At 32.9% G+C, this 12,282-nt stretch overlaps 1 protein-coding gene across 1 annotated transcript in view; it reads left to right on the forward strand.

The window, feature by feature from the left end:
• LOC149793460 (glycogen synthase kinase-3 beta-like) overlaps positions 1–12,282 on the forward strand; it is a 71,986-nt gene extending 59,704 nt beyond the window's left edge. Inside the window, exon 9 of the mRNA XM_089967454.1 lies at positions 127–12,282. Coding sequence (XP_089823580.1) covers positions 127–299 — 173 coding nt within the window. The 3' untranslated portion in view covers positions 300–12,282. The remainder of the gene's footprint in view (positions 1–126) is intronic.

Genomic DNA, 12,282 nt, shown 5'->3' on the forward strand with positions numbered 1-12,282 from the left:
ACTAAAGACACAGATTTTTTAATTGAACATGTCATATGAAACTATTTGCATCGATTCATTCCTTTTAAATATACAAACAACATATCTTTGAAAGGATAGCTAATTCTATAATAACTTTAATTTCAGAGCTCACAATTGCACCACAGCTAAATGATATTTTGGTACCCCCACATGCCAGGTCTTTGGGCTCAAATGGACAGACTGGTACAGCAGGGCAAACCCCTGAGGCAACAACCACAGCCAACCCTGGTGGTGATGCAAGCAACACACAGGGGGCTTCAGGAGGAGGCGCTGCATGAGGATAGCATAGCATTAGACTAGGTTTTTTCTACTAAATATCTGTAACTTTACTGTGTAAATGACTGGTCAGACTGCCAAATGAAAGAGATGGAGGCATTTTAAAAGCACATTTAGATGCATGCATGGAATATTTTAATTGTTTGGATGATAATAATAATGGATTTGGGACAGTCAAGTGGAAATTCAGGAGGAACAGCACTGTGTTTGATGCCTGTGGATTTGTGTTTTATCTCAAGTGTGCATGAAGTGATGCTAATAATATGTTGTTTCTTATTTATTTTCAGTAATTTAACTTGTTCAGAATGTTGTCATGAGCAAAGCATATGATAAATGAGCAAACCTATTTGCTTGACCAATTCTGCCAACTGTGCAAAACATAATAACGACAAAGTGAAGGAACTTAAGATACATATGCAAGTCCTTTCTTATGATACTTGTGCATTCTGAGGGAGACACATGAGTGTGATGAGATCAACAAACGTCGTATTTTACACGACTGAAAATGATGACCTTGTTAGAAACGAAGACATTTTTTAATGCGCGTTGTTGTGTGTGGGGAAAAACATACAAGTCTGCCCTGACATCCATTATCATTATCGTGCATCTGGATGTTTGTTAACAATTGTTGTGTTTAGGTTTTGTGTTGATGCTGTAGTTTAAATGCAGTATGCAATAATGGCAGTTATTTTAGCTATGACAGTGGAAAAGATTTTAATCATGATGATGCAGTTGATTAACTAAGGTGTTTTATAAACCTTCACATGTGTTCAAGAAATTGCATAAATCCCTATATCTGTATGTTTACTGCAGTCACAAAATTGCACTTTTACATATTGTAAAGTCCTCACAGATTTTATCAATATTAGGTCACATATCCCAAAAATTCTGGTTTTTAGGTTTAGTTGATTTTACAGAAGTCAAATACAAAAAAGTGAGGCTGTCAATTTTGTTTGGTTGGTTTTCTTTATTTCTTGAATTTACAGCCATGTTCACAACTCATCTTACTGTGGATTTATTTATGCTTGTCAGGATCAGTTTTTATGTCTGAATGGTATTTATGGCAGCAACATTTTTTTAAAGTCATTGGTTAGTAACTCGCATTAAAACCAAACAAATTGTTAACCCATGTATAAATGTACCTGATGAACAAACCCGGTATTTTTCAGCTCAAATAAGACTTTCCAGAAAGACTTTCAACAATTGTGTAAAGTTTTTATTCATCTCTTCATACAGTTGTATTGGAACAGCTGCAGAAATGCAGCTGCACAGATACAGTACGTACAAACTGTATTAGTCAATTTCCACTCATGTCAATGCAGCTAGCACTGATTTATACCCATCTACACTACGCAATATCTAGGTGTTACAGATGAAGCCAGGTCCAGGATACATTGTGCTGTTGGGTGTTAAACTTGAATTAATTTGCAATCTGTGGAGTTGCTACTTGCTGCAAAGTCCTTTACGGATATATCTGAATATAAAAAGTAACCCTTAAATTTGCCAGGTAAACTGCATTCATGCTTAATGAGTTGATTGTAACTTTATACTGGGTGAAAGTATTACAGCCCGAGTTAGATTATTACACCACAAGTTCACTGCACTACACTCGTCTCTACACCAGTACAAATATAATGTGGTCAATCCACTTTGTGTGTACAGTAGAACCTGTCTAAAAGACCACCAATTTTTCCAAAAAAGATGGTCTCATAACAGGTCACAAATGCTACATAATCTATAAATTTGTGCATTGAGAAGGTGGTCTCTCCTGACAGGTATTCTTACATAGCAGTGGTCTTTCAAGACAGGGTTTACTGTATTATAAGCATTGCCAATTTGCCACCAACATTTTCAAGTTTTTGCAGATTGGATACCATGGGGATCAGGGGCATGTAAAATAGCATGGTAGACAAAATAGTCCTGCCTTGTTTGATGAATCTAATTTTTTTTTATTTTTTTTTTTTTTTTATTTTTTTTTTGGTGTGATCTGACTGAAGAAATGACACACATTTCAGATACCCCATTCTTTTCTTATCATCAGCAAATAATTTATATTGATTTTTAATGAACAATTTAAAAAACAAAAGAAAATTCTTGCACGGTTTTGTTCATCCAAAACTGATCTCCTTACAGGCAAATACATTTTGAAATGCAGAATGTATAACACTTAAAACATGTACCTTAAGATCAAAAGTTCAAAGGTAAATGCAAAACCTGAACAAGGACCACCTTTCACCAGTTTGCATGCATGCATAATTTCAATATTTTGTGATACAAAGCTTTGCCAAATTCTTACAGGCAAGTAATAAATGATTCTCAATATTATGTAAGTATATAAATAGTTCATGATATTGTGTTGTAGCTTTATATTTATTAAACATACCTTTACAACATTTTATATATCAACTTACTAATTATTATGTTTTCAGGCAAATGTATTTTAGTGATCATTTTATCTCCAACTATTTACACTTGTCAGAGTAATTGATGGAATTATTTGCTATCTTAGGAAAATAACTTGGTCTGGTTTTGTTTTTATTGGCACAGTGATACAAATAAATTTAGTGCTTTGGCGATTCAAGTAATGTATCCCATCCAAGGACACACCAATGTAACTGACACAGGCTGTGGAAATAACCTCTTGACCATGCATCTTTCATGCTGATAAGTCACTGTGGATCCCTTAAGGAAGATAATGGTATCTTTGCTGGATTGGAAAGGAAGGGTAGCAGGTTAGATAATGGCCTAGGACGGCCTGGGTTCACTGCTTCTGTGTGTCCTTGGAAAGGCACTTATCTCATTTCTTTGGCATGAAATAGCTAATATTGCATTAGAATGCTATCAGAACAAACAAAATTCAAAAGTCACCTGACACATTTTTATATTGAACCTATCTGTCACCAGCTATCAGTTGTGTTAGTATTCAAAATTCCAATGAACTGCTGACAGTTTCTGGTTACTCTTTGTGTTAATCATTACATGATTACACCTTGAGTGCAGAGTTTGTCTGCCTATGAAGTACTTTGGTTTACTGACGATTTGACAGGTTCTACTACATGTAAAAATTGAAGTCATTACAGCCCAACTATAATGTAGCTTTGAGAAAATTTCAGTGTGAATCAAACTTACTTTCTTGCTAAGTAGCATAATGCTCCAAAGAAAATCTTTCCTAATGTAGCAGATACTGTGCTAACAAGTAGGCCTGTTTATGTCTGACAAATCCTCAGTTACTCAGCTGCAGTTGTAGCTTAGATATGCTCTCACCCTTAAGGTGTAAAAAGGCAATCATCATGATGTTAAAAAACTTTGTGTTGCTAACATTATACCATGTACATGTTATTGTATCAACACTTGGGGTTATTCCATTATCAGGAAAGGATGGAATGCTAGTGCTGTGTAAGGATTGAGGATGGACCATGGACCCAACAGAAAAGATAAAATTATTCTTTTGTGGTGTTGGGGTGTTTAAATAAAGTGGGATTTCACTCCTTTCAGGTAAATTTAGATGGAGTTACCATTAGTTACATTATAAACATTTCTTTTTTATTGATGGCTATGTACCCATGTACCATGTTAAGTTATTTATCTTGTTATTCTAGAATTTTAATAGTGTCGTAGTCTTAGAATATGACAATAAACTTACCTTTAATGAGACATTGTCATTCTGAGATTTAATTGGAAATGATATTGATCGTAAGGTCTTATTGAAAACCACTTATTGGAATCACTTCCAATAGAGATTTAAATCATTAGTGGATGTGGATTTTCAATGGAATTAGAACAAGAGACAGTAATTTTAAAAACAAGACAGTTTTCTTCTCGCCATTAATATGTCCTTGAGTTGCATGTTTTAACTTTGTTTGCAGTACAACTTAAAACCTTAATTCGCATTAAGTTGGTAAACACCTGAAAAATACATACATTTGTGGAAAAATTAAACTATGATACATAGAGGTGTAGATATAGTCTGTTTTTAAAAAAAAAATCCACAATGTTTAAATAAGTATATAAATTGACAGACAAGGGACTGTTGCTGAATCTGATAGACTTGTAATCCTTAGAGCATTACCAGTGTCTAGCAAATGATGTGCCCAGGGGCTATCAAAATGGTGGGTTTGGGTTATGATCAGTTGAAATTTAGTTAACCCAGCAGTCTTCACCATGATACTATGATTTGTTTGCAGTTTATTTCTGAATATAACTAGAAACTATTTCCAAAGAAGAATAATTACTAATCACGTATTACAAGGAAGGAGAAAGTGTGAAGCTAACAGATTAAAAATTAAGTAGCATTTCTGGGCTTGTATTTAAGCAGGGCTAGCAGATTTCCTGGTAGCCCACACAAAGCTACAGTCAGATTTTGAAATGCAACTGATGTTGAAGACCAATTAATGACATACACAGACATGGCCATTGATGTCTTGATGCAGTGAGGGTTTCTTCATGGTCAGGGTATACATAAAAGCCTCAGTGTACATAATTTTGTTGACTATATTTTAGTAGAGAAAATTTCAGATTTTTTTTTAAGACGTTAAAATTTGTTTTATTATAGTATTTGTTCCATCATCTAATATTAATTGTTTTCACCGGAGAACTTTGTCACTATGCTTCCTGACATGAAATTGCATGCAGATGTCTTGCTAACATTTTATGTTGACAGATGTAAAATTAAAGAGTGCACTAAATCAGAATTGTGATTTCAAAGATTTTGAACATCTTTTTATGTCCCCCCAAAAAGCAGAATTATCTACGTAAATGTCTGGAACAGAAAAATTAAGTTCTGTTAATATCATGCAGAAGCTTGATTAAGAAAACACAAACTTTAAAAACATGCATGCTTCCAGTTTGTTACCTTACTTGAACCAGAGAGCTCTAAGAGCAACACATACATTCAGGCTTATGAACAATAACCCTCTTGTAAAATATTAAATTCTTTTGTGCTATACTTCATTTGATCTATAGTCTGTTGTTAGATAGTTTTTTATATTGAATGTAATTGTTTTAGATTGGATCCAGAATTGTCTGATATTTCTTGTTTTAAAAAAAAAATTTAAATCTGTAGTATTGAAATGCACATAGTAGATCATACATATAGTTTAAGTATAGCTGGTAGTGCCAAACAAAGTTGAAGCCATTGTCATCCTATCTGACCTGTACAATGTACAGAGTTTTATATTCTCTCCCCGTGGCATCTTTACAAGTGCTCTTCTCACAACCTCGTCATTCTGTGATACAGATCCCATAACATATCTAGTACAGCTTAAAGTATTCATTATTTGCTCTCCTTTCAGTAAAATAGGTCAACCTTACAATCTCGTTGATACCATGGGTCAGTTTTAGGATCCAAGATTTTCTAATGGCAAATATTAAACTGTATAAAATATGTAGATGTTAGAATGCATAAATACCTATTTTTTGTGGTACATTGTAACCCTGCTATAATGCAATAATTGGGGTTTAAAAAATTGGATTGCGTTAAAAGGGGGGTTGCATTAATGCAGGGTTTTACAGTATTTTACCTTTTTCAGAGAACAACGCATTGTCACATATACATTTATTCATGTCTAATGTATATCATGAATAGGGTAAATACTAATGTATATCATAAATAGGGTATCAGCACCATTTACTGTTGTGCCATGCAGTTCATCCATAATGCATGTAATTCCACTGTAAAATATCACACATATATAAAATATTCAGTGAATTTGTCACAGATCATTGTGTCTGAATTCAACATCTAATATACAGCATGAACAGAGTGTTGCCACCGATTACTTACCGTCTGATATTGTATTGGCATGCATTTAATCCATAATACATGTAATTCCATTGCAAAAATTGCATACATATTTAAACTATTCAGTAATTTTGTAACAGATCGTTATGTGTCTGAATTCATTGGGAAAAATTAACAGCACAATTAGGTTAAGAAGACGAAGTACATTTACAGTTCATTGCGTTCCGGGGTCTGTGAATGGTGTCTGTACAAATTTTATGCTGCTAAAAAAAAATTGTGTGTTTCCGTGTACCTTTATCCATTGTAAATGTCCAATAATTAACACTTGTACACCTATTGATTTGAACGACTTCAGCAAGAATAATTAACAAACAAAACATGCTTTCAGCATGCATATAACGTTTACTTCAGATTTTGTGAATATTGATAGAAACAAGAAAAATACTTTTATAAAGATTTTTAAGCTGAACGCATGTATAATTTCATGCCCTTTAAATTTCCAGCTGATAAAGTTGACATTATTTACTGGTCAACTGAGTGTGTCTAGTAACACTGCCAGGCCCAGCAAACATGGTTTTGGCTTTCATTTTTTTTTAATGTTTATTAAATTGTGAGACTCTTTTATCAACCACCACATTGTCTGCTGCTTGGTTGTGTGTGCAGTGAAAGAAGAAACACATGTCGGCTGTTTGAGCAACGATTGTATACAGAATTAATTGAAGACAATCACACAGACAACTTAGTGGCTTTACTCATGGATCAGTAATAAGTAACATTCCCAATAATGTTTATTTTAGCATAACTGATTAAGAACCTATTGAAATCGCTAAATTTCAGAAGCCACTCCACGGTCGTATTATATTCAAATTCATAAGCGAACTGTTCCCCCAAATGATAATAAACATTTTACACACTTTTCCTCGTACTTTAACACCGCACCGGAGGCCTAGTGATTAGAGTGACCATCTCCTAAGCAGAAGGTCATGGGTTCAAACCCAGTCGAGTCATACCAAAGACTTACAAAAATGGTACCAACAGCTGCCTCGCTAATTGCTCAGCATTAAGAGGTTAGTGTTAGAACTGGTCAGCCTGGTGTCAGGATAATGTGACTGGGTGGGACATCATACTATATGTCTGCGGCATGATGCCACAGTGCTAGACATCACTATAAACTGCCACACTGCAGACATGACTACAAAATTTTTAAAACTATGTTAAAAATCCTAATCACACACACATACCTCATACTTATAAATAATAAAATATCCGGATATAAGAAAAATACATGTGCATGTATTTAAAATTTCAGGAACTACACCACGTTCTTATTATAATCAAATTCTTACAGTTTCTCTTACCCAAAATGATAATAAACATTTGTATTCACTATTTCACGTATATTACACAACAACAAAATAATCCAGGTATGAGAAAAATACACGTTATTCAAATTTCAGGAACCTTGTGATGATCATATTATATTCAAATTCATACACGATCTCTTCCCCAAACACACTATTTCACATACATTTCATGTGTGAATGAATATATGAAATTTCAGGAGCCACACCACAACCGCATTATATCCAAATTCGCATTATAGCAGGATCACACTGTACCATCTGTACTCATTTATAATTCAAGTCCAACTGAAAACTGCACAGACCCCGATATACCATCACATATTGTATCAGCAAATCTGCTCCTATGCAGTTTGTTAAGAGTCATTAATATAATAAGCTATATTAACCTGGATCTGTCATCGCATAATGCACCAGCAGATCAGAGTCTGCTTTTTGCAGTTGGACTTTACTTAATATTGAGTGTATGTGGTATTGATATTCAGTGGTTAATCTGATGACTAATTCATGTATGCAACATCCCCAACTATTAAAACATCTAGCACCGTACAGCTTCTACTCAGGTCATCTATTTCATAGTATGCAGGCAGGTACATTTTTATGGACACTTTTTCTATTCATTGTAAACTATTGTTTAATGCTTGCTTATTGAAATGCTACACTTTTGTTTTTCCTTATGGCATGTAAACTAAGTATGAATGCTGGTGCACATATATATATATATGTGTGTACATATATGTGGATTTAATATTAAAATTTTGTAAATTCTGTTAACATTTGTACATTTTAAACAAAATATAGCTCTAGATGCACGTCAGTGTGTTAAGTGTTGGCCATTACTCACATGTATGTTAAATTTGTCAGATAATCAGACCAGGTTTTATATTTATATAGAAGTAAAATAAATGAACCTCATTTTAAAAAAATCTTTTCTAATGCTACGTGGGTAAAAGGAAGCATTTGTTGGTAACCTGTATGATACATGTGGATGTGTCTTTTCATTAATTGTAAAATAAATAAACCAAGTCCAAAATAAATTGAAAATGCCTGTAAAACATGTCCTTTGTCTTGTATTTTACATGACCACATACCGAATAGCCTGTAAAGTTTATTTGATTGGATTTAAGATGAATTGAAAATTGGCTAAATAATTTTTTGATGTTACTACCCCTAAGGCGACTGATGTGCCTTGTGTAGCATAAGTGGCACTTTCACAACAAAGGTTCATCGGGACAAGCTGTGTTTGTAGTCCTTCAGGACAAGCTGTGTTTGGTAGTCCTTCGGGACAAGCTGTGTTTGGTAGGTTATGGCAAAGAGGTGTTGCTCATTTGGAAGTCAGTTTGTTATCACTACTCAAAACAACACAAAACATGGAGGATTGTCATTAAACTTGAGAGATGCATTCATATATATTCATATAATCTGAAATGAAAATGGTGCTGCTCCAAGAGCCATTATGGTGGTTTGTACAGTTTTGTATATTGTATAGGGTTAGATTTTAAAGAAAAAGAATTGACCATGATTTCCTCACTGATTATACTGGCTGCTTAACAATGACCTTGTATATCTTGGGTGTTGTTAAAAGAATGTTGTCTTTATTTTGGTTTATGAGTGATGGGCGCAATTTGGGAATTTGGGTTCTAGAATATACGGTCTGGGCTCAGTTGAGATGTGCTCATACATTATTTAAAAAAACTTAGTTTTGCTAGATCATTTTCACTTCCTAGTCTTAGAGGTAAGTTGTATATAAAAAAAAAGACTGGGCAACTTTTTACTTTTCAGAAATTTTGTAATTCATTCATTGCACTTTCAGAAGCTGGTATTACCTACTTGGCAAAATTTGTTTTCCCTATTTTAATAACTAATAAAGCTCCATTGTGCATGTTGTGCAAATGCAAACAACTTCACCTTTCATATGTCACTCTCTCAAAAGTACATAATAACTGGTGAGCATCTGCTATGGTCACAAAGACAGCTAACGTGAAAATCTTGTCACTACCTCTCCTGAATTATGGTTATATAAACATGAGGTTTTCACTTGAAAGTATTTATACAATATCTTGAATGATAATGTTCCAATCTGATATCCAATATGATCATCTTGGAATCGTCACTACTCAAACAAAAGTGATATCAACACAGGGTTTTTACAGTAGACATCTTGTTTCTAGTTGGTATTATATGCATTAATTTGTTTGAAAACTAAGCATAAATCATTATTTGAAAACCCAGTTGTATAAATTGCTGGAAACCTTTTTAATTTACAAGTATCCTAAGGAAAAATTACTTCCGATTTACGCTAATTTTTAATTTATATCCTCAGGAGCACTTCTATAGCATAGATCAATCATCACCTGTTCAGTAAATAAATATACATACAAGAATCTCATAATATGATAATATGTGGTGTAAAAGACTAAAGTTCACACTGGCTTTAATTGAAATAGAACATAAAAAATTGTCTGATTTTATTGTTCTTATCTGCCAGTCACTTGTATAAAATAAAACCTCAAACAGAAAATGACTTTTCAAAGACGGCAATGTAATTCTAATAATCCTGGTGATAAACTTGATCAGTGGCTAGAATAACTTATTGGTGTATACCAGGAAACTAATACTGGGTACATTTTTTCTCATAGACAATTGTTTGAATCTAAATTATGTAAATATAAAAGGAACAAGCTAGCAGTATTAGCATTCTGATTTGGTGGTAGGCAATATCAATATGAGTGATGGTGGAAAAATATAATGCAATTGTTCTTGACTTCTGTGAGAATACTAGGTCTATTTTTTTGTTTTGCAGTCATGACAAAAACCGTATGGTGATTTATTTTGCGAAAGTCAATAATACAAGATGAAATTAAGGTAGATCACAAGCTGGTTACTCTATAAATCTTCAAATCAATGAGTTAAAATGTTTATAGTGTGTACCATTTGTACTCGCTTATAAGTCTAACTGCAAGCAATAATGATCCTGATCTGCTGCAGCATAATGTGCCTGCAGATCAGGATCTATTTTATTTGTTCTACTGATTACTCCTAAGAAACTGCTCAGACCCAGATATGCCAGTGCATTTTGTGATGGCAGGTCTGGATCTGTGCAGTTGCAGTTGAATTCTACTTAAAGTGATTATATACGTATCCTATAACATTGTATTACCTTTAATTGGCTTTTCTTCTGCATCACTTAGACAAAAGTCTCTTCAACTAAAGCACTTTCTCTGTTCATATTGATCTTGTAGATATAACTCGTGCAATTTATGGTAGTGCAAGATACTTGATGTGAGTTTTGTATTCTTGTGACTTTCAAGAATTCTAACCATTCAGTTTCAAATTCTATAGACGATGCCATTAGTGATTCGAGATTACTACTGGATTTCCAATTCGCAGTTCTTAAGTGCTTCTTGAATTCTCTAACAAAATGTACGAGTTGTATTAAACTTTTCAAATGTTCAATTCTCATTCTTTTACTTTCTATTGTGTTCATTTATTGACTGCAGAATATTTTTATAGTATTCTTGATCCTATTTCATCTGGTCTTGTTTTTCAGTCATTTTTCTTTATTGTTCAAGTTCTTACAATCATTACATTGCTTAGATTGTTTAAAAAAATTTAATTTTTTTTTTTTAGTTTTCATTACATTTTCTAAATGTTTCAAAATCCATTTATGTTGCCTGTCAGATGAAGTAGTGGCCATATGAAGTGTATTTATTCTATCCACTAAATAGCATTTCATATGGTGATGAAATTTATCCTGATAATGTATATCTAGCGATGGTAACTAATTTATTTCTTGTTCAAATTTATCTTTTTAAATAAATAATTTTAGATTCTTTTCTAACAACTGATTTTTTAATATCTCAGTATATATTTTTTTAATCTCCTTTGGCAGTTCTATATACGTACATAGCTTACACCTAAGACCACAAAATTCTTGTATTGGTACTTCATTAATTTGGTTTTTTAACAATCTAACAACTTTCATATTAATTTACTGTATTCTATAATGCTATCCTTTTTGTTATTGTTTGTGTCATAAAACTCTGTTTTGTTTCATATCATTGTGGAAATTGTCTGTTGCAACAAGTGTGCACAGAGAAACAGAATTGGTGAAATTTAGTTTCATTTTATCGACATATTGATTCTAACTTGTTTTGTAGAAGTCATACATAAGTAACTTCTAAAACTGTAAATCCACCAAAAAAGTGATTTGACCATATTTTCTTGTTCTTGGAAGTAACTAATACCACATCTTATTTATTTTTAATTGTTTAAAATTATTAATAATGAAAGATCCTTTTCAAGTTTAAAATATTCTTTTCATCTTTTTTTTAACACCGTTTCTGTTTTAAAACTTTTATATCTGTTTTCTGAAGACAGATATTCAGTACCTAAGGAAAATCGTTTTCAAACAGTATTTGATTGCTTTTGTATCATAAAATGCATTTAGTTTTATGTATGATTTTAGTAATGACCTTTGATATAACTGAACTGTGTGTCTTTTTTTAGTTTTATTCCACATTGAACATTTGATTACTCGTACCTTTCACTTTATTTGGATCCTCATGCTTTCATATTCCTATGAAAGGTTATTATTTACATACCATGAGAGGTATATTTGTCAAAATCGGTGTTAAATTACGTGGATGCATTTGAATGAGGTCAGCCTGACAATGTGATCCAGTACAAAACAGACTGAATGTCACATTAAATGAAAGCAGCATGTATTGAAAACAAAATCATTAGGTGAAGACAACATCCTGATTTTGCATGCAATGTGTTTGCAGTGTTACTCTCTACAGCGCATGTTTATGTCTGAGTTTAAATTACTTACTGTCTCGATAATGTAGTAAAAATCACAATATTAAACAAAATGAATATTTA

This window comes from Sinohyriopsis cumingii, chromosome 8 (genome assembly GCF_028554795.1).
Source record: "Sinohyriopsis cumingii isolate HCF-2022 chromosome 8, ASM2855479v2, whole genome shotgun sequence".
NCBI lineage: Eukaryota > Metazoa > Mollusca > Bivalvia > Unionida > Unionidae > Sinohyriopsis > Sinohyriopsis cumingii.